Source organism: Suncus etruscus, chromosome 14 (assembly GCF_024139225.1).
Source record: "Suncus etruscus isolate mSunEtr1 chromosome 14, mSunEtr1.pri.cur, whole genome shotgun sequence".
Taxonomy (NCBI): Eukaryota; Metazoa; Chordata; class Mammalia; order Eulipotyphla; family Soricidae; genus Suncus; species Suncus etruscus.
The window spans coordinates 39,778,636-39,805,045 of NC_064861.1; the positions used below are offsets into that span (position 1 = coordinate 39,778,636).

The 26,410-nt window shown below is 43.2% G+C and overlaps 2 protein-coding genes across 3 annotated transcripts in view; both read left to right on the forward strand.

Moving 5' to 3' along the window:
* On the forward strand, nucleotides 1-26,270 carry VSTM2B (V-set and transmembrane domain containing 2B). 2 transcript variants are annotated; one of them, XM_049786259.1, is made up of 5 exons: nucleotides 1-301; nucleotides 835-1,019; nucleotides 1,965-1,994; nucleotides 3,547-4,030; nucleotides 25,736-26,270. In XM_049786259.1, exons 1-5 carry the CDS (start codon nucleotides 208-210, stop codon nucleotides 25,822-25,824), a joined length of 882 nt encoding a protein of 293 aa, XP_049642216.1. In that variant the 5' UTR covers nucleotides 1-207; the 3' UTR covers nucleotides 25,825-26,270. The 2 variants fall into 2 exon arrangements, with proteins under 2 accessions (XP_049642216.1, XP_049642217.1); XM_049786260.1 differs by lacking the exon at nucleotides 1,965-1,994.
* Nucleotides 1-26,410, forward strand: part of GPT2 (glutamic--pyruvic transaminase 2) — a 690,974-nt gene that overhangs the window by 83,016 nt on the left and 581,548 nt on the right. The gene's annotated exons all lie outside the window — the stretch shown is intronic.

Genomic DNA, 26,410 nt, shown 5'->3' on the forward strand with positions numbered 1-26,410 from the left:
CAAAGCGTCACCGGGCGAAACAGCGAAGAAACGGTTGATAGTCCACCGCCGGCGGCCGGAGGAGGGAGCGCCGCTTGGGGGGCCATGGCAGACTCGAAGGCTTCGTAGCCCAACCAAACCCCGAGCGGGATCCCCCTCCGACACTGTATCCGCCGCCGCTGCCGCCTCCCCGCGCCCCGGCCCCCGCCGCCTTGCGCTCTGCGGGAGATGGAACAGCGGAGCCCGCTCTGCAGCCTCGGGTACCTGCCGCCGCCGCCGCTTCTGCTGCTGCTGCACGCCCTGCCGCTCTTGCTGGCCGACGGTGAGCGCGGGAACTTTGCAGCTGCGGGGCTCGGGAGGGTCCTCGCCGGGACCCCCAGAGCCCACCTGAAGTAGAAAGAAGAGAAGGAAGGCAAGGTTTCAGGCTCCAGTAAACCCGTTGTGCAAGCCCAGACGGAGGCCGGAAGGATAAAGGGGAGGAGATCAGCGAAGGGGCTTAAGTTATGGTTTGCAAGGAGGCAGCTAGAAGGGCTCGGGAGTTAGTTGGCGCTCCCGCAGGCTGGCAATAGTAGAGCGGCGGAGACCGGGAGAAAAGCTCTGGAGGCACCCCAGGTTGCCCGGCTTCCACCCCCAGATCCAGAGGGAGGGCCGCCTGGCAATCTTAACTGGCCACTGCTGGCTCAGCAGCTGCTCCGTGGAAGCTTGCAGGTGCCTCGAGGCGTGCACCATAATGGATGTAGCTTGGGGTGGGGAACCACCAGGCCAACCATCTGGGGATGGACCATCTGCCTGAGGTTGCCCCAGGCCCCCGCCCCTCAGTTGGTCACGCCTCTTTCCCCCCACTCCCACCCCTAGCTACATTTACAGAAGTCCCCAAAGATGTGACAGTTCGTGAGGGAGACGATATCGAAATGCCCTGCGCGTTCCGAGCTAGCGGAGCCACCTCTTATTCCCTGGAGATACAGTGGTGGTACCTCAAGGAGCCGCCCAGGGAGCTGCTGCACGAGCTGGCGCTCGGCCTGCCAGGCTCCAGGAGCAAGGTAACCCGCCGGCCACCCGCGCTGCCGCTCAGTCCCACTGCTGGGTGAAGGGGGAAGGCAGCCGGGTGAGCGATCCTGGTCGCAGCCTGTCTTCTATCCTCTCCAGCCCACAGCATCTTTGGCAGTTGCCAATTCATTGTCCCCATTCTGTCAGTACATTCCCTTCCCCCAAACCCCTCTCTCAATTCTCCACCTAGACCCTAAACAGCCATACCTCATTCAGTTCATCTCCTCTTTCTTGCTGACTACTGGCCCCCAGTCTGATGGGTGCTGGGTGGTAGAGAAAGACCACTTCACCTGGTTGTTTTTTTTTTTTCCCTACCCTTAGCCACTGAAGTCCTCAGGGTACAAAGCCAAAGAGTTAAGTTCCTCCAGGTTGAATTCTAACAGTTAAAAGAGCATCTTGTATATTAAAAGGCAGCCAGTAGGTCACATCCATCCCCCGAGCAGCAGAGGAGTAGCCTCTGGCTGAAAGCCATTATATTCCAGTCTCAGCGTACACCCTTAGATAAATATATACACTCCTACCTAACTTCTTCCCAGAGAAAATCTCAGAGTCACTGCTCACATCTTCTACTGGATCCTGTCCAGATACAGGGCCCCTCCCATCTGCCTTTTTAAGGGATTCAGACCAATACATCAATGAAGATGCCGGTGTGGGGGATTCCCACCAGTGGGCCTGGATTTCCACTCTGGTGCCAAACCTACCTCCTGTTTTGATAGGTGGTAGATGGACCCTCCTTGACCATACACAACATTAGCATCAGACCCTGCTTCCTTCTGGTAAATTTCCTGCAACTTCTTATATTCTTTTTGCCCTCAACTTTGGCCACATCACCAGTGGTTTCCAGTCCATGATCATAAGTGAGGGTCCTTCCCGGAGATGTACCTGTGTTTTGTTTCCAAACTGAAGGCACCTAATCACTCTCTCTCTTTGCATTGTAGGTAACAAGTAAGGATGCAACTAAAATTAGCGTAAGTTTGGCACTCAAGGGTGTATGGTGGGAGATCCCTTCTGGCTACTTTGCACCCCACAACTTTCAGTGAAAGGTTCCAGTGGTCACTCTTTTTAGGAAAGGCCCCTGTTGGTTGTGCTTGTGAAAAAACTGAGTGTATGTTTTGTGGGATAGTGACTATCTCTGGTCGCAGGATCTGGGCTTTCTTTTTATTGGGGGGGGGGGGTTTCCTCACCTGGCAGTGCTCAAGGGTTATTTCTGGCTCTATGCTCAGAAATCACTCCTGGAAAGCTTGCGGGACCATATGGGATGCTGGGATTCGAACCACCATCCTTCTGCATGCAAGGCAAACTCTCTACCTCCAAGCTATTTCTCTGGCCCCCTGGATCTGGGCTTTCTTATGTAAATCAAGGGTGCCTGGTCTGAGTAGCTTTTCTCTGCTCAATGCTCACAGTAAAACAGTCCTTGGTGGGCATGGTGTGCTTATATCCCATGTATCTTCTTTTTCAGGCATTTCTTGGGCAAAGGGAGCAAGTAGCTTAGTGTTTTAGCTTATGACTCTCATTTCCTGGTCTCTCAAGGTTGCTGCACCTGTGGTGCCTTCTCTATTTCACCTTTCCTTAATCTGGGTGCTGGGCTCAAGCTGCCAGGATCAACTGGTCTCTTTGAGGATGGAACCTCCTCTTTAAGAAGGATTCTCTGTGAAGACTGGGGTTGGGTTCCTGAGATTCTGAACTCAGGAGATGTTTTTCGAGTTTGTCCATCTGGGGTAGGAAGGATCAGATCCTGAAGACTATCAGGGTCTCCTCCAGCAACTCAGTTCCAGAGAGGTAAGGATGTCCAGGGTGCTTCTTGAGTGCCACAAGGGTGCCAGAGAGATAGCACAGTGGTAGGGCGTTTGCCTTGCAAGCTGCCGATCCAGAATGGACAGTTCAAATTCCAGCTTCCCATATGGTCCCCTGTGCCTGCCAGGAGCGATTTCTTAGCACAGAGCCAGGAGTAACCCCTGAGTGCCCCCGAGTGTGACCCCCCCCCAAAAAAACCCCAAAAACAAAAACAAGACAAACAGTAACTTACCCCAGTCTCCACCAGGCCATGCGATGGGTCAAGTGGAAAACAAGAAATAGCAGGTTAATATGTAGCAGGGCCAGTGGCTCTCTCTTTTGTGTCCCTACCTTCTTGGGAAGGCATAGGGTTAGTATTTGGTTACTGGGGAACCTGGCTATATAGAATTGGGATACTTCCCTCACTACACACCAGCCAAGCTCTGCTCTTCTAGAATCAAAGTTTAGCAAAGGCAGACTTGGGGATAGTGACTTGATGCCTTAGCCCAAGGTTCCCTGAAGGGAAATCTGGGTAGCCACCAAGCTTAAAAGAGCATGGGCAAGGAGTACAATAGGAGGCATTCATTACATTTCAATAAATTAATGGGGACTGGGACACTGCTGTGGATAGGGCGACTGGAGTGGGTAGCCTTATTCTACTGGAGAAAATGTAAGGAAAGGACTTTTGGGGTGCTGCAATTAAGGCCTGATTAGCCTGGTCTCTAATCCAACCCTGTTCTCTTGCAGACTGTGCGAGTCCAGGGCAATGACATCTCGCACAGGTTGCGACTGTCAGCAGTGCGACAACAGGACGAGGGAGTGTATGAGTGCAGAGTGTCTGACTACAGTGACGATGATACGCAGGAGTACAAAGCCCAGGCGCTGCTGCGTGTACTCTCACGCTTTGCTCCTCCTCACATGCAGGCTGCGGAGGCCGTGTCCCACATTCAGAGCAGTGGTCCGCGCCGCTCCGGCCCAGCCAGCGCTGCCAATGTTAATCACATGGGTGCCACCTACCCCATGGATCGCACCACATGGGAGCCCAGCCAGGGAGCCAAGAAAATGCCTCCCAAGAGCCTTCCATCTGCCCGCAGTCCTAGCGTTCTGGATCCTGCTGCGGCCGCCTCCTCCGCTGGCCAGGCAGCCACCACCACTGTCACAGCAGTGGCTGCCTCTTCCTCAGCCTCGCAGCCATCAGGTCAGGCTGTTCTGCACCAAAGGCATGGCTCAGGTAAGGAAGCACAAGGCTCTTCTGGGCCTTTGAATTTTACTTGTGTCCAGGGCTCCACCTTGCCTTAGCACCATAGTCTCCCCTCTCTTAGTGTTCTTTTGTTTTTTTGCTATTGTTTTTTGTTTGGGGCCACACCCGGTGGTGCTTAGGGGTTGGTTACTCCTGGCTCTGCACTAAGAAATCACTCCTGGCAAGCTTGGGGACCATATGGGGTATCGAGGATCGAACCCTGGTTCATTCCTGGTTGGTCGCATGCAAGGCAAACACCCTACTCTGTGTCATTATCTGGGTGAATAGGGGGCCGCAAAGCAGGCATTTTGGTGGAAGAGGGACAGCACAGGACTGGAGATTTGGAGTTTTCTCTTGAGCTGGAGAAGTGGTCTTGGAGCTGTGATCTAAAGAGAATAGATCTGGGTGTCAGAAACAGCTTGTTCAGCCCACTGTCTACTTTTCACCTGGGAGGTCAGGTTAGATCCTAGACAGTACACCACAGGGACTGACCTGGGTATGACCCCGTAATAGGTAGGAAAAGCCTGTTTTCAATAGGTCTTTAGGTATCTACTGGGTAGGATACTAGCACTCAGTGGAAAATGCTGAGGCATGTGAATTTTAATGCCGCTTGAATAGATGTGCAGATATTGTGAGAGATCTGAGGCTGATTACAGAGGCTCTTCTGTTTTCAGCGAGGTCTAGAATGATCCCAGGCACAGACTCAGTCCTTTTCAGGCCCCTCTGGTGGTTGAGGGTAGAGCCATAACTATACTTAGAAGGGCACACAGAGGGTGAAGCCAGCTTTTTTAGGGAGATGAGACGGCTCAGGAAGCAACTAGGGAACAACAATGCAGAAAATAAGAAAAATAAATTGACACCAGGACAGGTGGCTCTGGGATGACGGACATGCTTGGCTATTCTAAGGCTTATGGAAAAATACATAAAACCATGTTTCTGTCTTGTTTTCAGGGTGTCCCTTTCCCCTTTTGCCTCAAGGATGGGCCTCAGAGTGGAACTCAGCTCTTGTGATCACTCCTTTTTCCTAACTATGAAAATTACTCTCAACTCCAGGCCTTCATTTTGTTTGATAAAAGCACTGGGAAGACACATCTTCTGTGATATCCCCACAGAAAGTGGCATACTCATACATACATGGACACACACACACACACACACTCACACACACACACACCCCTTTCAGTCATGTTTCTCTTAGTGCTGTCCATCTGTGGCCAGTATCAGCTTGTTAAGATGCAACACAGGAGCTATCCTGCTAAACCAAGGACCAAGTATAACCTAACCTACCTCTTTCTCATCCACAAAGCAGAGAACTGCCTGTTTATCTCCCACACAGTTACACCCTATGCATGCATGCTGTTCATGCTACCTGCTGACTCTAAAGGCTTTCTTTTTCTTAGGCTCCTCAAGGGTAACCACAAGACTTCCCTAGGCTGTGGGAGAAAATGGTTCATCTGAGACCCATGGAGAGACTCTCTCCAAACAAGCTCTTCCACATAACTTGGCATTTTTTTTTGTTTTGTTTTTGGGTCACACCCAGCAGTGCTCAGGGGTTACTCCTGGCTCTATGCTCAGAAATTGCTCCTGGCAGGCTCGGGGGACCATATGGGATGCCAGGATTCGAACCATTGTCCTTCTGCATGCAAAGTAAACACCTTACCGTTGTGCTATCTCTCTGGCCCCATAACTTGGCATTTTCAATCCACATGTTAGTGTGTGATAGCATTAGTTACTGTGACAAACTTCAAATGTTATTGGCCTATGTGAGATAATCTTGGAAGGTTGAAAAATAGTCATTCTTATCATTATAGTAGGATGGTGCTTTCAGAGAAGAGTTGGTATACAGAAAGACAAGGTTAGGCCTCTAAGTGATAATGTTACTCCCACCCCATCCATTATTTAGAACTCAGTCACATGGTCTAGCAGAGATTCAAGGCAAGTTAGTAAGATCGACTACTTAGTTTTCAGCTTGGCAGCTGCATTCAATATTATTTCCTCAAAATGGAAGTGTAACAAGAGTCTTTGAATCATTAGTCATCTATGTGTAGCACAATAAAAATGCTGGAAATGTGCTTTGATTTGGAGAGTGATAGACTTACTTCATTATTGTTTGTTTCTAAAAAATAAAGATCCTTCTTCCCTATCCCCATGGATGACAGCAAGACAACATTATGTTACCATCTGGAACATATCTGTAGGATGCTTTATAAACAATAAGTAGAATCAAAGTAGATATTTGGAAAGCAAAAGCCTAGACATAAATTATGGCCCTACAATTTTGTAAGTGTATGACTTGAAGCAAAAGACTTAATATCTCTGAATGTAGTTCTTCAACCAAAAAACAGTCCTATAGTAACTTTATCTTAGAGGCTTTCAAAAATGAAGAATATTTTTTTAATCTCCATGGCCACCGAGTGCTCTGCTTTAGTTAGATTTAGGGCAATAAAACTAAATAGTTTTCAGAGACAGCTGGAGACAGCTGTGGAAGGCTTGAAGGACAAATGGTGCCAACAGGAACTGACTATTGAAAGCTTTGCTTGAGGAAGTGCAATGTGGGACAAATGCATGGAGAAGGATAGATAGATTTGAACTTCAAGTGGTTTTTGGTGGCTTTCACATTTGATTTTCACTGATGCATATCTAATAATTAAATAACAAAAATTTTTTTTTGTAAAAGAAACAATGAGGGTTTCCAAAATGTAACTAAGGTCAAGGTAATGACCTCATTCTTGCTTGAATATCTCTCTTCCCTGCACCCAATTAAGGTTGATCCTACTAGGCTTGGCATGGGTGATCAGTTCCTGTGTTAGACATAAGAGGGAGCCAGAGTAGCAAGGACCTTCTCTATGAATTGTTAATATTTCTGTTAGAAGATTGGAAAGCTTCATTAGTGTACCAGTTACTTACAGAAAGACTGAAAGGTTCTCCTATAAGCTCAGTGCAAACAGCACAATGCCAAGCAACTTCCAATAGGTTTGACCTTGACACCTGCCAGCTATGGCTATTTATCCCCTCATTGATTTGAGAAACAGCCTAACGGGACTCCCTTACTCCTGAAATAGACTTCAATGAGGGATAATAGGATAGTGCAGTAGCACAGGTGTATGTGTCTCCTATGATCTGTCATCCCTAAACCCTTGCCAACTCCTAAAATTCAGGAACTGTGAATATTTATTTCAGAAAGAACCATAAGTATACTCCAGCTTTACTTGGAAGGTCAGGGATAGGGGTCTTCAGTTGAAAGATCAGAAGACCTGTGTCCTCTGCTTTCCAGATGAGGCACTTGGAAGAGTACTGTGAACCTGAGCTGTGAACATATCTGTGTCCCAAGTGACATGGAGAAGTGAGTTAGATGACCTCTAGTCACAGATAGAACTAATGTCATTGATCCAAAGGAAGTAATGATACTCTCTTAAATGTTGTCTCTTCCAGCCATCTATGCTGGGCAGCTGAGTAGGTGAAGCCTTGAGACTCTGGGATTTCTCTAGGGGAGATGGATCCTTAAGTTATTTTTGGTAGGGTCATGCCTTGTAGTTGATAGCCCAAAGTTACCATCAGATGATGTTGGTCGGCCTTTAGTCTCATTGTTCTTAGCAGCTTGACTTTCTCAACTGGAAGGACTTGGTTAACAAAGTTAACATACAAGCATATTTGCAGATTTGGGTGTTTGCAGAAGTGGGCAGCATATTGAAACAAGGTCATGGAGGAAGGTCAATAAAGATTGATTTTTAAAAATTTAGACAAGGTTAGGGCCACTCCCTTGGGCTAGCTATGAGAAAGTAAAGTAAAGCTATGAGAAATCCTAGTCAGAATGTACAAAAAGAAGGAGCACTTCCCAGAATCCAGAGAAGTTGGATGAAAAGGCCTGGTAGGCAGTAAATAGAGGGATATATCCAATTCAGAGTACTTAAATGAGGGACCTACTTTCTCCTGTCCTGCAGGCTGAAGTTGGTGACAAGACAGAGTTGAGGGCCAGGGTATGTGGGTGATGCAGTCATTCAAGGAATAGGGAAAACTATGGAGTCATGGTCAGATAACGGAAGATGGAAAAAGCCAGAACTGAGAGCTGAGTTCAAAATCCTTTTTTAAATTACAGAGATCATGCAGGCTTGAGTCAGGTGACCCTCTTTAAGTAGAAAATATCCAGTGGTGACTTCAGGGATGCTCCCTGCTCACCTCTTCACTTACCTATTAAGCAATTGAATAAGAGATCACAAGTCTTTGGCATGGTTTCACTGATCTAGTTCTTCAATGTGCTTCTTCTATTATCCAGAAAAGAGTGTGAGGTGTGCAGTAACTCTTATCTTCCCTCAGCCGTTGCTTAGGTGCATCAGAAAAACCCTCTCAGTGGCCAATTAAGCCAAGCATAGTAAACTAGCTATTTGCACTAGAGATTATTATATGTAAAAACTCATTTATTTTATGTCTCATTTTCAAGAAACATTTTTATATTTATGACTAAAAATAATGTGGACTAGATTAGCAGAGCAGAGCTGGCTCAATGTAGCCACACTAGTAAATATGACTCCTAATTAATTTTAATGCTGACCTATTTCTTATGGACATTCTGTTGCTGGTTTTCGTTTCTAGAAGAAAATAGATAGTGAAAGAAAACAAAAATACTGTCTGTTGCATAAAGCCATAAGGATGGGCTTAGATGACGGTGGATGGTGATGGGATGCATGGAGGCCTTTCTCCTCCAGCCCAGGACCATGTGGCTCTGCAACCCCCCTCAGCTATCGGGGTGGTGGCGAGGAGAAAACTTACTCACAAACAGGCTTCAGGAAATATCAACTTTATTCATCCCTGGCCAACATGTGTGGCCTATAATCTTAAATCAATTTAAGTATGGTCTTGTTAACTTGCCCTGCCACCTTTTCTCCTCTAACCTCCATCCAGGTAAATTTCCTTTTGCCCCTCAGGCAAAACCTTTTATAACCTCCTCAAGACCCCTCCCAGAAATGGTAGGGTCTTTCTTGTAAGTAAGGTTACACAAAGAATAGGTGTAGGGTTACACTGTCTTCCAGACAGAAAACTGTGAATTAGAAAAACATTATGGAGAGATAGCAAGAATACAGTTTGTAAGTGAATGGCTTGTATATTGGCAAGAGAATCTCCTCTATAGTGACCATGGGATCAGATTCAGGATTTGTGAACCTCAGAGTGTGATGTGTGAAGCGTCAGTGTTCTAGAAGGGAGTAAGGCACTCTACTTTCTCCAGAACTATTGTATATGGCAGACTGCTGCACAGTGCCTGCATGTCGCATTAGTCCTCAATATTTCAATTAATAACGAGAGAAAGACCACTAAGGCCATAAGTGTGACAACTTTTATGAGGATATGACTGCTTTCAGTCATATGGCAACCAGAAACCATGACCACATGGACCTTTGGGCAAGGTGAAGGCATTCATTCTAGATTGTGGCATGGTAGAGGGCAGAACTGGTAGTAATAGTGCTGGACTGACCCAGGTGAGTCTCCTTGTAGGGGAATAGCAACCTGATCAAGCTGCAATTTTTGCCTCCTCTCTTATCTTCCTCAGAACCAAAAGAAATCTAAATCTTCATTTTAAATAAACCATTCACTATTCTCTTAAGCTCTGATCTGACATGAGCATCACAATTAAGGAGAAAATGTATAAAGCAAAAGATGTCCCGTAGAAGAGAGGGCTGCAAAATAGAAGGATTTCATAAAGCCTCACAGCTACGCTACCTGACAAAAGCAGATGTGTGTAGTTACTGGCTATGCTGGTGACCACAGAAATAGCTAAGGGGCTTCAGGGCACCTACATTACTCCAGGACAAAGTCTTCTATACCAGTGGGACCTGGTATAGAAGCACCTATTTACTGAGCACATATGTTGCAATGCTCCCATCTCAGGATTTCCTTTTTCATGTGGGCCTTTGTAACTTTCCTCATATCATCCAACTAATAGCCAACTCGTATCCTGCTAATATTCAAACTTTTTTGCAGCTGAGATAGCAACCTCCAAAAGAAGAGCAGAGAGTCAACCTTTCTAAATGTCACTGGAGCAAATGCCACCAAGGACTTCTCATTAAACAAACCCTGCATACATTGTTTATTTTTGGACCATATTCTGTGGTGCTCAGGGCTTACCATTGGCTATGCACTCAGGAATCACACCTAGTAGACCTCAGAGAAACATACTTTGTGCATGAATTACATCTTGGCCAGATGTATACAGAGCAAAGGGCCCTACCTACTGCACTATTGCTTCAGTTTCTCAGGCACACATTTTTTTTTTTATTAATGGTGATAAAAGAAGCCAAGTGATTTTTTTTCTCTAATACAATATTGATTAATTCTTCTCTTTACACAGGTTGTTCGCTTGGTTTTACAATATCTTCTCAGCACAGGGAAAATTTTTTTTATTCCCCCAGGATTTTGTTGCTACCTGGAAAATCTTGTATCCAAATAAAAGATGAACATTATTTTACTATAGTTTTAGAATTACAAAAATGTTGGTTCAACCAGCTAAATCCTGTCTTTCTCTATTTATTATAAAGACACAAACTTCCTTGGGATGGAGCAGTGATTCTAGAAAATTAGCCTACATGTCTGGGGAAAGAATGCTCTAAGTACCAAGGTAGCACTCAGGGTTTACTCCTGGCTCTAAGTACCAAGGTGGCTTGCACATCCTGGCATTTATCATCCATTGAGCAGAAATACATGGAATTAGATATAGGAGTTAAGCAACAGCCTACACAGGTATGAGCACCATACTCTTCTAAGGGGAAGGATGAAGAGGTAAGCATTGTCCCCGAGCTGACATTTCCAGTTCAGGCATTACTACTTTGGGCGAAAAAGTCAAATATACTTTGGATTGGCTTCTTTTTTTTTATGGTTCAAGGACAAGTGTTTTGAAGGACTGGTGTCTACAAAAAAGAGCAGAAGTATACGTTCAACATGTCTTTCCCTACTATCTACTGAAACTTGTCCAGAGCTTTGCTTTATCCAGCCCAGAAGACCTTATTGCCAAAAGAGTTGCCATTAGGAGAGACCACTCATGTCTGAGCTGAATACTGGATGCCTACTAAGGGGCAGGGTCTGGAAAAATGACCAGACAGTCATTTCTTTCCAGTGTTTCTCATTCTATGATAGTAGAAGAGACAAAGTAGATTTGTGACTGATCTGTGAAACTCTTGGATCCTAGAAACTGAAAATAGTTGAGGAGGAAGTTACCCACTTACTATTTTTTCTACCCAAATCACTCACTGTTCCTGTTGACATTTTGCTTGTCATTTAATTGCTTAGAAGCAACCCGAATTGGCATCCCAAGAAATTTTACCTGTTTCTGAAACTTGCAGATCCTGAGCAACCCCAAATCCAGAATATGTGCCACGTCTTACTCTCTTTCATAAGTCCAATTCACCTTTCATGAGTCTGACCACTTGACTTAGAAACTTCATCCATTTATTCTTGGTTCCTGTGAAAGTCCACTCATCTGTGACTGACTGTGTTATTCCTTGTGCTAGTACCTATGCCTATACCTATACCTGTATCAATCCTTGACAATACTGACAACATGTCAAAGTACCAGGGCAGGATTTGTGACTGATCTGTGAAACTCTTGGCTCCTAGAACTCACTCACTTGTTGTGTACTTGTTGTCAGTATTGTTCATGGGAAAGGTGAATAGTCCAGAATTATTGCATAAGGTTGGTGGTAGCTCAGATATCCCTGAGCTGACATGTCATGCTGAGCAGTTGCTCCTATATAATTATGATGAAAAATATAAAGGAACTTCACAACTGTGCCATCAGATTGCAAATGGCTGGATAATTGCTGTTTCTGTCCTGTCCTTTCCTTTATATCTCCTTGCTATTTGTGGAAGTAGTAGTAAAGAAGGTGATGAACATCATCATTCTGGCCAAGTTGAGAGCATTTTCCATGAATCAGGAGAACCTTGGTGAATAAAGACACGTTTATTATCATTTTAGTGTTCTACTAACTACCACCATTGTGCATCTCTGCAGTGCTTTCACCATGGTGCTGGCTATGCTCTATGGAGAGGCGATTGGGATAAGTTGAGGTAGGGCCCTTTGGCCTTCTAAGAAAGTCAAGTTCCACAGAGGGATTGGTGTTTGTAGCACCAAACAAGGGTGTTCCCATGGGAGACAGGAGCAGAAGGAGCAAGGCCACCTGGGGAGGTCAGGTACACAGAGCCTTCAGGTAGGTCTGGAGTAGAGAGGCAACATCTAGTGTTTGTTTAGTGGGATTCTTGTTAGATAAAACAAAATTCTGCACTTTTGATAGGCATGACACATGAAGAGTAGGGCCTCAGAACTATTGTGGCTCATAACTGTGTAAGGGTCTTACACATATATTCCTACATTTTACTTTTTGTGATAACATTCTGCTATTGCTCACTCTGCCTCATGACAGCATTCAGGAAAAAAAGGTAGACTGAATAGCAGACTGTATCCAGTAGACCAAGCTCTACCTTTTTTTTTTTTTTTTTTTGGGTCATACCCGGCAGTGCTCAGGGGTTCCTCCTGGCTCTCTGCTCAGAAATCGCTCCTGGCAGGCTCGGGAGACCATCTGGGATGCTGGGATTTGAACCACCGACCTTCTGCATGAAAGGCAAATGCCTTACTTTCATGCTATCTCTCCGGCCCCTCTACCTTTTTTCTATGTGAGCCCGTCTCTCCACGTTGCATGTGAAATTTCATTAAAGGCCCACTGGGAAGACCCACTGGGAAGACCCACCACCTTTAGCAGCTCTCTCCAGAGAAGTGCTTCTTCTTCTATTAACCCTGGCCCCTGCCCATTTGTACACATAAGGAAGTCTGTGCTTTAAGTCTGGAAATCTAAATTGTAATGTCAGTCTGCTTACTAGCGTGTTTCATTACCATTAATCCTCATGTCATTTGGCTTAAAATAAAGAGTTTCAGTAAGTTTGAGGAAGAGGAGTTGATATAAGATCACAACCCAGTCTTAGTTGGGATTGCACAGTGGTAAGGCATTTGCCCTGCATGCGGCTGAATGGGATGGACTCGATTTGATTCCTGGCATCCCATATGGTCTCCCTAGCTTGCTGGGGGCCGTTTCTAAGTGCAGAGCCAGGAGAATCCCTTGAGCATCTCCAGGTGTGGCCCAAACACCAATTAGTCAATCAATAAATAAACTGCTTTAAAAATAAAACAACAATAACAAAATCTGAAGCCCTTGTGGTATGTGTGTACTGGGTCTCCCAGCACTCTAGTCTACAACTTAGATCTGTTTTTTTTTTTTTTTTTGGGTCACACCTGGCAGTGCTCAGGGGTTACTCCAGGCTCTACACTCAGAAATCGCTCCTGGCAGGCTTGGGGGACCATATGGGATGGCGGGATTCAAACCACCACCCTTCTGCAAATGCTTTACCTCCATGCTATCTCTCCAGCTCTACAACTTAGATCTGGAGAGCACTTTTAAGGGAGCCCTTCCTCAGCCCTGTAGTGAAGCCCTATTCCAGTTTTAGTAGGGTCACTTCCACTTCTAATGATCTGATATATTGCAGGTACATATAGCATTTAGGCTAACAAAGAGAATTAAAACAACTTACTGTATTAAAATATAAAAGTGCATGATATAGCTTTATCATATATATAATGCAAAATCATATCAATCATATCAGTTTCAAAGGGGTAATTTGGAGAGGTTTACAAATCTTCATGTGATATATGGAATACATTTAATAATAAGAAGTTTGAGTAAAGAGGCATAGTAAGTTTCCTCTGTGGAGCAATTAGACAAAAGGATGTCTGCATGTAGTCTTTAGTACTTCTTGGGCAGGATCATTATGACTGGACAGGTCTTTAGCCCCAGCTTGGAACTAATTTGCTGAGTGGGGAGTATCTGGCCAATGGTCATGGCATTCTGGACACTGAAACATCAAGAAAGACTGTGAGCAACTTAGTGGACAGATAAGGTGCAGAATGCAGACCTTCCTGGTGGGGTAATCCAGAATCAGAAGCTAAATATGCTCATGACTGACAAACCCAGCAAAAATGGGTTTCTCTTGAGTGCTATTTCCTAGTTCATTTAGTTCAAGTTCATTTTCTCTTGCCATTTCTTAGGGTAAGGGAAAGGGAGGAGGCAGCAAATGAAGGAAGGGTGCAAGAGAGTGTTGTAGACTGACCCATGGAACCAGAAGGGATATGAGAGGCTGGAATATGAGGTGGAGGTACAGGTCAGAAATTAGATCTTCAGGGACCAGAGAGATAGCATGGAGTAAGGTGTTTGCCTTGTGTGCAGAAGGACGGTGATTTGAATCCCAGCATCCCATATGGACCCCTGTGCCTGCCAGGAGCAATTTCTGAGTGTAGAGACAGGAGTAACCCCTGAGCGCTGCCGGGTGTGACCAAAAACCAAAACCAAAAACCAAAAAATACCCCCCAAAAACAAAAAAAAAGACCCCAAAAAAACCAAAAACAAAGAAATTAGATCTTCAACCTGAGATGAAGGGTTCATCATTGAGGCAGGGGGCTGAACATGAGGCATCAGGTAATATGGGTTTATTGGATATGGGTAACCAATGAATGATGTGACTGCTACCAGATGAGAGATGATGTAATGATGAATATAGGATCTGGGCATAAGAGGAGCAAGAAGAGTAGACACTTAAGTCTAAAGATTAAGCATTTTGGAGGTTGACTTTTGGAGGTCTCAGAGTCTGATGGGAAGTATTGGGGGAATTTTGCAGCACAACAGGGAGGGGTTAAAGGCTCAGGGGCAGGAAAGCCTGAACACAGAGTTCAGCTGGCTTGGATCCTGGACACCTGCAGGAGTAGGAGTTGAAAATGTCCCTGGCAAAGAGATAGCTTTCACCTGTGAAATGAGTCTGTGACTTCTACTTCTTATGACTTCTCCAAAACAAATCAACCTACTAAAAACTCAAGGAAGAGAATGAGTTTATTACATTGTTTATGAATGTTTCAAGGACCACTGAATTGCAAATTGCATAAAGAATTTATGGATAATTAATAACATGGAAACTATTTGCTTTGTTGAGTTTATTGATTGCTTGATGGATTTATTATTTATTGCCAAATAGTCTTATTACCTAAGAATATTTGAAACAAGTAGCTGATTTAGAGAGCAAAAAAGTCCAGAGATGGCATGACTTTTGGGATTGATTGATATTATAAGAGAAATGTTGTTATGGGAGGCCAGGTTTCCTATGTATGTTCCTTTGTATGTTCCTATTTATGTTCCTGATTTAAGTAACTTCATTACAGACCAGTGAATCAAAAGTAAAATTTTTCCTGGCACTGACAACTGCATGCCTTTTAGCACCCATAGCCTCAGAGCTCAGAGAAGCTGAACCTGTCTGAAAGTATCCCTTGAGGGTTGCTTTCAGTACTGTGGGAATCCCCTTCCTTATCTCCTCTTAGCATCCTAATAATAACTATGGTTAGAGCTTCCCAGAGAAAGGCCTGTTACCACTTTCATTAAGTGATGCTATTAGAGGATCATTTGGGGGCAAGATTTCATTCCAAAAGAAATAAATATTATTGGAAGAATTTAACAACAAAGTTGGCCATATTAAAAGGCCATTATGAATGTTAAAAAATGGAGATCTGGGCCCGGAGAGATAGCACAGCGGCTTTTGCCTTGCAAGCAGCTGATCCAGGACCAAAGGTGGTTGGTTCGAATCCCGGTGTCCCATATGGTCCCCCGTGCCTGCCAGGAGCTATTTATGAGCAGACAGCCAGGAGTAACCCCTGAGCAACACCGGTTGTGGCCCAAAAACCAAAAAAAAAAAAAAAAAAAAAAAAAAAAAAAAAGGAGATCTATACCTCCCCCACATACACTTCTCCCTTGAAAGAAAGGCTTCCTGGAGGCCTTCCTAACCAGGCCTAGTGGGGGTGTGGGACTTGGGTAACCCCAGCACCACTCTACCACCTTGCTCCAGATCTCCAGGGCTTTCCCGGGCCACATGCCTGGGCAAGCCAGTGAGTTGGGCCCCTTGGTGGAGCTTGAAGGTACCCTAGGCTTTCCCCCATTATCCATTCAGCTCCTTAGGGAGGGTTTGGGTGGGGCCCTGAACTTCTGGCCTCCCAGCTTCTTGAAGTCACTGGTAATCTCTGTCCAGTCTATATTTTAAAAATCGCGCAGAAACATTAATAGTACTCACTATCATTGAATTATGTTTTTATATATGCAGAATGTCCAGTTTGTACTCTGCCTTTTTGCATACTCCTTCATAAGATCATATTTCTCTTTAACTTCCTTAACTCCTACCATCATTACTCCTCATTTACCCTTTCTAACTTAAGTACTGTAGAGTCCTAAGTCACAGATCAAAGTGGTGCCCTGGAGTTAACACCCATCCAACTATTTTAAAAGGCATAAAAAGGACACTTATATCTCTTTATCATTTTATGGGTGTTTTCTTTGATCGCTATAACTTTTGCTGATATTTTCTTATACAGTGATGATCCCCCCCCCATGTTTTTTATCTTCTCTTTGTGAACTGCTCAATATGAAATTTGATGTGAAAGAATCCCTCAGTTTAATGCTTATGTTTGAACCAAGTCATGGGTATTGTTGGAAATGTTCTTATGCCCCCATATATCTGATAGCACCACGTGGCTTTATTTCTTGTTTGCTTAGACACACTAAAATGGGAAAATACTATACATACCAATAAGTTCTTATATAATAGAGATGGGAACACACAAATCTTGTAGTGCAATGAGACCTTATACCCTGAACATTGACATAAAAACCTGGTACAGGCCTCAGAAAAATGGGCATTCTCCATTCACCCCGATCTAGAGAAGACATCTACAAAACATCCAAGGTTGTATATAACATCACCTGGAGGCATTCCTCTACCAGCTGCTCTGACATCGATCTACTCAAAAAAGACTTCCCTTAACACTAAGAACACTTAACAAAAACAATGACCTGCTTACTGGACAGGGCTTGCTGTATTGCCCCTTAATTGTGAGGTTTGTCTATAACATCACCTGGAAGCAATCCTCTACCACGGAAGACCCTACCACTGCTCAGACATCGTCCTGCTGAAAAGAGACTTCCCCTAACAATGAGAAGACTTAACAACTACCTGCTTACAGGACAGGGCTTCCTGCATTGCCCTTTCATGGCGAGGTGAAATGAGAAGACACTCCACATCATGCCTTCAATTTAGGATATGCAGATTCCAGAATCTTTAATACAGAAACATGATACCAACAACAGAGACTGTGAAAAGTGTGTTGGCACTACAGACAATGTCTTGGATTGGACGATAACTTGCCTGAAGCCTAGAGTTGGTTTTATGCCAGGAAACTTCAGGGGTAGGATCTCTTTGTATTTAGGCCAAGGTTATTCCTTTCCATGCCTCTCATATTTTGGTGGGCCTATGCAAACAACAATTGCCACTCTAACACCATTTTTACTGTGCTCCTTTGACTCTAATCCTTAAAATGCACCCACTTAAAATTTGAAGTTAAATGCACCCACTTAAAATTTGAGGTTAACTTAAGCTAATATGCATGTACATGGAAATGTAAAAAATACTATGCCTCTAATGTTTAAGGAGTTACATAATTTTTATGGCTTTATATTGCCTTGTGTGCTGTTAAGAAATATTATAATGTACTACAATCTGGGGACTTGAGGGACAAAGTAATTGTACATGGATTCTGTTTTATTTATCTTAATGTTCTTTGGCTGAAAGTTCAAAGTTAAGATATCAGCAAGGGTACTTATTCTGAGAATTATGTTATGGGTGATTGTCCTTCCACTGTAACTTTACCTTGTCCTCTTTCTTTGCATCTTTGTTCTCATAATTCAAAATAAAAAAATTAATAAAAAAAAGAAAGAAAGGCTTCCTGCTATTGGACCCTAAGAAGCAGCATTATTGGAAGTGAGGCATGTGGTATAAAAAAAAAAAAACAAAAAAACGCCTGCTGAGGCTCTGAGTTATTGGCATGATTTTGGTAGAACTGCCAAATTGCTAAATGAAAACAAAGGATCCTGATTTAGTTTGAATTTCAGTAAACAACAGCACCATTTTTGTACACATATATCCCATTCATGTTTGTAATACACTTGTGCTTGAATAATTTGACATTACCTGAAAATTTATTTGAAATGCAAATTTAACTGAGCTTTCTTTACTTAGCAATATTCACGTTTAGGATATCCATTCCCATTTGTAAAATAGGGGTAAAAATGGACTCCAACAGATAGGAGATTGGATTAGTGCCTGGCTCTGGTGAGAACTAGCAGTTTTTTTTAATGCCTCTAGGCATTGTGGTTACAAAAATGTTCACAGTTGGGTTTCAGTCATTGAATGTGCACCACCATTTACCACTGTAAATTTCCTGCCACCGATGTTCCCCATTTCTCTACTCTCACATTCCCTGCCTGTCTTCAGAACATATACTCTATTTCTCTCTCTCACTATCATTGTCATGGTAGTTGTTAGTACAGATATTTCTCTCATTGCACTTACCACTATTTGTAGTAAGCTTCATATCATGGGCTGGTTATTCTGGCTCTCATATCTATTGTCACTGGGTATTATTACGATACTAACTTTTATATTTCTTTTCTTTTCTTTTTTTTGGGTCACACCCGGCAGCGCTCAGGGTTTCCTCCTGGCTCTATGCTCAGAAATCGCTCCTGGCAGGCTCGGGGGACCATGTGGGATGCTGGGATTTGAACCACAGGCCTTCTGCATGCAAGGCAAATGCTTTACCTCCATGCTGTCTCTCTGGCCCCTATATTTCTTAAATCCCATAGATGAGTGAGTCTATTCTGTGCCTATCTCCTTCACTCTGACTTATTTCATTCAGCATAATAGTCTCCATATCCATCCATATATAGGAAAATTTTATAACTTCATTTTTTCCTAACAGCTGTGTAGTATTCCTTTGTGCAGATGTACCACAATTTCTTTAGCCACTCATCTGTTGGTGGGCACCTGGGTTGTTTCCAGATTTTGGCTATTGTAAACAGTGCTGCAATGAACTTAGAAGTGCAGATGGCATTTTTTATTGTGCTTTTGTGTTCCTAGGGGTATATCTATAGTTGTTTTGTTTGATTACTCTGTAGATATGTGACTGTCTCTGCTTGTGTTAGGCTGGGTTTGCTTCTTGCAGATTACTCCCTTCTGTAAATAATCTCCAACATAGATGAATAAGACCATCTGTAGGCGGGGTCTCAGAATAGGCTGTAAGGTGGATTTCCACTGCCTCTAGCTTGTTTATGGGGTGGAGTGGGGTCATGGGAAAGAAACAAGGATAACCTTTGTTCTGGGTGTTCAGAGGGTGCTTTCTGAGAGAGGTAGTTTTTTTTTTTTCTAATAATATATTTATTTAAGCACCTTGATTACAGACATGATTATAGTTGGGTTTCAGTCATATAAAGAACATCCCTCTTCACCAGTGCAACATTCCCATCACCAATGTCACCAATCTCCCTCCACCCTCACTCCCTCCGCCTGTATTTGAGACAGGCATTCTACTTCTCTCACTCATTGACATTTTCACCATAGTTGTCAGTGTAGTTATTTCTCTAACTGTACTTACCACTCTTTGTGGCGAGCTTCATATCATGAGCCAGTCCTTCCAGCCCTCATCTCTATTGTCTCTGGGCATTATTACAATGTCTTTTATTTTTCTTAAAACCCATAGATGATGAGGGCCCGGAGAGATAGCACAGTGGTGTTTGCCTTGCAAGCAGCCGATCTAGGACCAAAGGTGGTTGGTTCGAATCCCAGTGTCCCATATGGTCTTCTGTGCCTGCCAGGAGCTATTTCTGAGCAGACAGCCAGGAGTAACCCCTGAGCACCGCCGGGTGTGGCCCAAAAACCAAAAACCAAACAAACAAAACAAAAAACAAAAAACAAAAACCCCATAGATGAGTGAGACTATTCTGTACCTATCTCTCTCCCTTGGACTTATTTTACTCAGCATAATAGTTTCTATGTCCATTCATGTATAGAAAAATTTCATGACTTCATCTCTTCTGAAGGCTGCATAAAATTCCAGTGTATATATGTACCACAGTTTCTTTAGGAATTCATCTGTTGAAAGGCATCTTGGTTGTTTCCAGAGTTTGGCTATTGTAAATAGCACTACAATGAATCTAGGTGTGAGGAAGGGATTTTTGTATTGTGTTTTTGTGTTTCTAGGTTATTTTCCTAGGAGCAGTATAGCTGGATTATACGGTAGTTCAATTTACAGTTTTTTGAGTAGTCTCCATATTGTTTTCCATAAGACTGAACTAAATGGCATTCACACCAGCAGCGAATGAGAGTTCCTTTCTCTCCACATCCCCACCAGCATTGATTGTTCTTATTATTATTATTATTATTTTTTGGTTTTTTGGGCCATACCCATTTGTTTTGTTTTGTTTTGTTTTTTCAGTTTTTCAGGCCACACCCATTTGATGCCCAAGGGTTACTCCTGGCTAAGCACTCAGAAATTGCCCCTATCTTGGGGGGACCATATGGGATGCCAGGGAATCAAACTGCGGCCCTTCCTTGGCTAGCGCTTGCAAGGCAGACACCTTACCTCTAGGGCCACCTCACTGGCCCCGTTTGTTCTTATTCTTTGTGCTGTGTGCCTTTCTTCTATGGTGAGAGATGATACCTCATTGTTATTTTGATTTGCAGCTCCCTAATGATTACTGATATGGAGCATTTTATTTTCATATGCATTTTGGCCATTTGTATTTCTTCTTGGAGGAAATGTCTGTTCATTTCTTCTCTCCATTTTTTGATGGGGTTAGATTTTTTTTGTTAAGTTACTTATATATTTTAAATAGTAGCCCCTTATCTGATGGATATTGGATGAATAGTTTCTCTCATTCTGTGGGTGGCTTTTGTATTCTAGGCACTATTTTCTTTGAAGTTTCTCAGCTTCCACTTGTTTGGAGAGTGCTGTTTCCTCCTTAGATGTCTTAGATGTCTTTAGATGTCCTTAGATGTCTTTAGTCTCAATGTCATTGAGTGTTTTACCTATGTGTTGTTCTATATACCTTATGGTTTCAGGTCTGATATCAAGGTCTTTAATCCATTTGGATTTGACCTTTGTGCATGGTGTTAGAGTTCTGAGTTTGCTTTTTTGCATGTGGCTGACCAGTTGTGCCAACACCACTTATTGGTGAGGCTTTTCTTGCTTCATTTTGCATTTCTTGCCTCTTTATCAAAAATTAATTGATTGTGGGGCTGAAGTGGTGGCACAAATGGTAAGGCATCTGTCTTGCCTGCACTAGCCTAAGACGGTTTGATTCCCTGGCGTCTCATATGATCCCCCAAGCCAGGAGCAATTTCTGAGCACATAGCCAGGAGGAACCCCTGAGCATCACCAGGTGTGGCCCCCCAGAAAGCAAAAAAAAATTAATTGATTGTATATTTGGGACACATTCTCTGAATATTCAAGTCTATTCCACTGATCTGAGGGTCTGTCTTATTCCAGTTCTATGTTGTTTTAATCACTAAATTTTTTTTGGGGGGAGGCAGACATCCAGTAGTGCTCAGGGATTACTCCTGGCTCTGCATTCAGAAATTGCTCCGGGCAGGTACAGTGGACCATATGGATTGCTGGGATTCGAACCACCATTCGTCCTGAATAGGCTGTGTGCAAGGCAAATACCCTACCGCTGTGTTATCTCTCTGGCCCCATGACTATAGTTTTGTAATACAATTTAAAGTTGGAGAAAGTGATGCCTCCCATATTCCTTTTCTCAAGTGTTGCTCTAGCTATTCGCAGGTGTTTATTGTTCCAAGTGAAAATCAGGTGTGTTTGATCCACTTCTTTGAAGAATGTCATGGGTATCTTTAGAGGGAGTGCATTAAATCTGTACAATGCATTGGGGAGTATTGCTATTTTTTCTTGATTTTTGGGTCACATTTGGCAGCGCTCAGGGGTTACTCCTGGCTCTCTGCTCAGAAATTGCTCCTTTGGGGGACCATATGGGATGCTGGGATTGAACCACCGATCTTCTGCATGCAAGGCAAACATTCTACCTCCATGCTATCTCTCTGGCCCTGAGTATTGCCATTTTAATGATGTTAATCCTCCCAATCCATGAGCAGGGTATGTGTCTCCATTTTCATGTGTTTTATTTCTTGAAGCAGGATTTTGTAGTTTTCTTTGTATAGGTCCTTCACCTCTTTAGTTAAGTAGACGCCAAGATATTTGAGTTTGTGTGACACTAAATATGAATGGGACTATTTTTTAATGTCCATTTCTTTATCATTTTTGGTGTAAAAGAAGGTAATTTTTGAGTGTTAATTTTGTAGCCTGCCACTTTGCTCTATAAATCTATTGTTTCTAGAAGCTTTTTGGTAGAGTCTTTAGGGTTTTCTAAATATAGTATCATGTCTTCAAGGCAGTTTTTTCCTACGCTAAAGGCAGAGTAACGACCTAGCCAAAGAAAAAAGAGTATTAGTTGTTCTTCAGGGAAAGATCTGAGTATACTCCTGTGTATACTGCTGCCAGGGAAGAGGGCCCAAAGCTGGGCTGGCACAGGAGAGTGGTGAGGGTGAGATTGTTGGAAGAAGTGTGGCATGAGACAGTGAACATTTCACTCCTGTAGGAGTGAACAAAAGAAACTGTTGCGGGCTCTTCAGCGTAGGAAGAATTCTCCAGGTCTTTGGAAAGGGAAAGTTAAATATGGGTTTTCACACTTGATAATATTCATTGACTAAAGCCAATCATAGGGCCAAACTCTTTTTAGTTCAGTATGCAAGGTGTCTTTCTCAGATGAGGATACTAGGTTGATACTGAAAGAGGAGAAACATTTGTTGACATTATTTGCAATCTTCTTGCTAAAGTTGTGCTTAGTCTGGATCCTTTGAACCATGTGCTTATTAGCTACATGGAGTCATGCACAGATGCATCCTCACATATTACAAAACTCAGGGAAGTGGAAGGAAGGTGTTTACCAGTGTCATACAAGCTTATAATAGTGTAGGACCTGAAAGCTATCTCAAGTGCCAATCCACAGCCCATCAATGCCTCTTATGTTCTGCCTCATGAGAATGTTGAGCCAGTTAATCCTTAGCAGCCTCTGCAGATACTACAAATATACAAATACTTTCAGCAGATACTATAAATCTTGGTGCCAGGTCTCAGCCTTTGGAACACTGTGCCATCCCTCAGTTCATGCTGGTCTTTGGCCCAGCAAACAGAGGAACTTACATGCTGGGATTTTCATAAAGCCTGTATCATTTTAAAAACTCTTAAACATTAGTAAACAAAGTTGGTATGTAATGAATGAGTAGGTAAAAATCGAAATATTGAGGCAATGTTTGGAGGCAATTTAGACTTCCTCATATCTCCTGCTTCTTTTTTTTTTTTTTTGATTTTTGGGCCACACCCAGTAATGCTCAGGGGTTACTCCTGGCTATGTGCTCAGAAGTTGCTCCTGGCTTGGGGGACCATATGGGACACCGGGGGATCGAACCGTGGTCTGTCCAAGGCTAACGCAGGCAAGGCAGGCACCTTACCTTTAGCGCCACCGCCCGGCCCTCCTGCTTCTTTTTAAACTATGTCCTTTTGAACTTTTATAATTTTGAGTCCATTACTAATAACATTCACATTTTTAATACCTAATAATCTTACTACCTAATAATCTGTCCTACCCAAACCTGCCTGAGTTTCAGAGTTTGCAGGAGCATGAAGTCCTGGGCTGAGATATGGGAAGCCTAAATTTAATCTAGCAATGACAATCAATGCACCTTTGAGCACCTCTGCTGCCATTGTCCCTGATGCCTCTTGTACCTTGGTAATTTCACCCTTCACCCTGATTATCTAGCAGGTCATCCAGTCTAACTCTTCCCAGGAGGCCTTACATTAGGGAGCATCAGAGGAGGTCCCTATTCTTTGCAGCCCCCAGACTGAAATCCTCTTTGTTGCCAATGGCAGAAAGAAGATTGGTCCAAAATTCATGGAGCACTGAGAGGGTAGCTAGTCATCTGAAAAAATCTACAGAGAAAGGCATACACATCTGGATTAATCTAATCCAGCTTTAATCTTAACATGATAAGGCACTGGTTTGGAAAATTTTAGTGGGCCTGCACAGCTGATGGCTTCTATCCCCCTTTGACCCAACGATAGGGCATAGCCCATCTATCTGCCATGGATAGGTAGAGTGCTATGAACTACAGCTGACCATATTCTTTTTTTTTTTTTTTTTTGGGCCACACCCGTTTGACGCTCAGGGGTTACTCCTGGCTATGTGCTCAGAAATCACCCCTGGCTTGGGGGGACCATATGGGACACCGGGGGATCGAACCGCGGTCCGTTCCTTGGCTAGTGCTTGTAAGGCAGACACCTTACCTCTAGCGCCACCTTCCCGGCCCCAGCTGACCATATTCTTTAGTCATTTGTATAACTCACTGTGAAGATTCTTCACAGAGAGAATCCCTCTGTTTAGAAGTGAACTCTGTGATACAGCCATAATAAGAGCAGGAAAAATATGGATTGGGGAAGTGCCTTCAATAGAAAGAACTAATAGTTCTTTAACCTGGATAGAGGATCCTTCAGGTCTAGCTGGTCTGTCAGTTGCTCCCTTGTAAGGCTAAGTGGGAGTGTGCACAACCTCACCATTTACTAGTACAGAGTAGGACTACTTGGAGTTTAGCTGGTGGAGTGGGATGTGCTGCAGGGTAGGGCTGGTAATGGCCTCCAACAGGCAAGCAATTCTGTGTAAGTTAGTAATTTTGGCTCCAGGGATTAGATAGCATCAGAGAATTGGCCCCTACACTTATAACTTGGATGGAGCATCCTGCCTAGCAGGTGTCAACTTAGAATCAGACGACATTTTTCTGAGAATAGGAACTATTATTGGAGTTCATAGCAAAGGGTAAACTGATGTTCCACTAGGAATAGGGTAGAGGAATATTTAAAAGGGCCCAATAGGATAGTAGTCCCCAGGGTGAATTGAGTCAAGCTACTTCTTACCAAGAAGTCATACAGTGGCACTGGGAGACAAAATGGACTTGACTCAAACTAGGAGTTTCTGAGTGGGCTTTCCTTCAAGTGCACACAACCTTCCAACACTAGTAATGCTCTGTTGATAAATGTGTAGCTGGGTGTACAGAGAAAGTCCCATAGTCAGGGTAACATATTGGAGAGTAGTAGGATGACCTCAATGTCACTCCTTAGGGTCCTTGGAAGTGTATTCTACTAACAAATGACTTCTGAACTCCCATTTCCACCTTAAAGTCTGACTTATAGTATATGCAAAGAATGTTCAAGACAAGAACTACAAAAATACAAAAATGGAAATTTGTGAATGTTAAACTTTGCTGCCCAAGTGAGGACCAGAGAAGAAAGGGGGGGGGGTGAAATTGTATTGAATCATAGAGTCTTCCATTGACTCCAGGAAGTTGTAACATGGAGGAGGAGCTTGGCCTCTAATGCTGTGAACACTTTGCAGCATAGGATGACAAGGAGCATATTATCTTTTTATTCAGCTGAAATGATGATTTAGAACTATATCCTCTTCCAGGTCAGGGTCATGTTAAGTCTCATCACAGTGGATTTTTGAGATGGGTGGTCAATAAATAAAAAGCAGCAGAAAAATGTTTTTCTGTGTTTGGATGCAACCAACTGCAGTGGTGGTCCCAAGGGTTAGGAAATAAAAAGTCTCATTTCCCAGGACTGTTAAATACTCTTGAATTCTGGAGATTCAGGCTAACCATACCCATTCTCTTCTCTTTCAGGCACTGGCCCTATCTACTCTACAGACCCTCTCCTGTCCCTGTTCCTGTTGGCTCTGCATAAGTTTCTTCACTGGTTTGTGGGGCACTAATGCCACAGCTGACTTTACACCCATTAGACATTCCAGGCCTACAAAATCTTGGGGAAGAACCATGGTGCCAGATGGACACAGACAATTTGAGATAAGCATGAAAAATCCATATGGAAAATAAGTTAATCATATTTTTGGAAGTTACAAAAACTGTAGAACACCTAAAAGATGTATCTAGTTTCCAAATAAGATGGGTTTGGCCCACACAGTCATGAGATCAGTGATTTCTCTACTTCAATGTACTTTTATTTTCTAAAATTTTCCTCCAAGTCTTCATTTTGCACGAACTGTTGAGCAGTTATCTGTAGGATACCATGTAAAAATGTTGAACTAAAGCCTTTCTGACAAAGAAAAAATATTTTTAGCTAATTATTGTGTCTAGGAATTTTTTAATTTACTTTTTCTTTTTCTTTGGTGGCTTTTCTTTTTTATTAAAGTAAATTATTTCCTTTGAGACATTTTGATTAAAAAAGAAACATCATAATTAAGATTCACTGTAATAATATTTATTTTTAAATAAATAATTGGAACAAAGACATTTGTTTATAAACTATTGTTTGAATAATAGATAAATAAAGTGACTTTG

Bases quoted from the DNA above. Each gene is read 5' to 3' on its own strand.
- VSTM2B (XM_049786259.1), top strand. From the start codon at position 208: ATGGAACAGCGGAGCCCGCTCTGCAGCCTCGGGTACCTGCCGCCGCCG. The intron at 1,995-3,546 runs GTAAGTTTGGCA...GTTCTCTTGCAG, and splicing joins AGGATGCAACTAAAATTAGC to ACTGTGCGAGTCCAGGGCAA. The intron at 4,031-25,735 runs GTAAGGAAGCAC...CTTCTCTTTCAG, and splicing joins GCACCAAAGGCATGGCTCAG to GCACTGGCCCTATCTACTCT.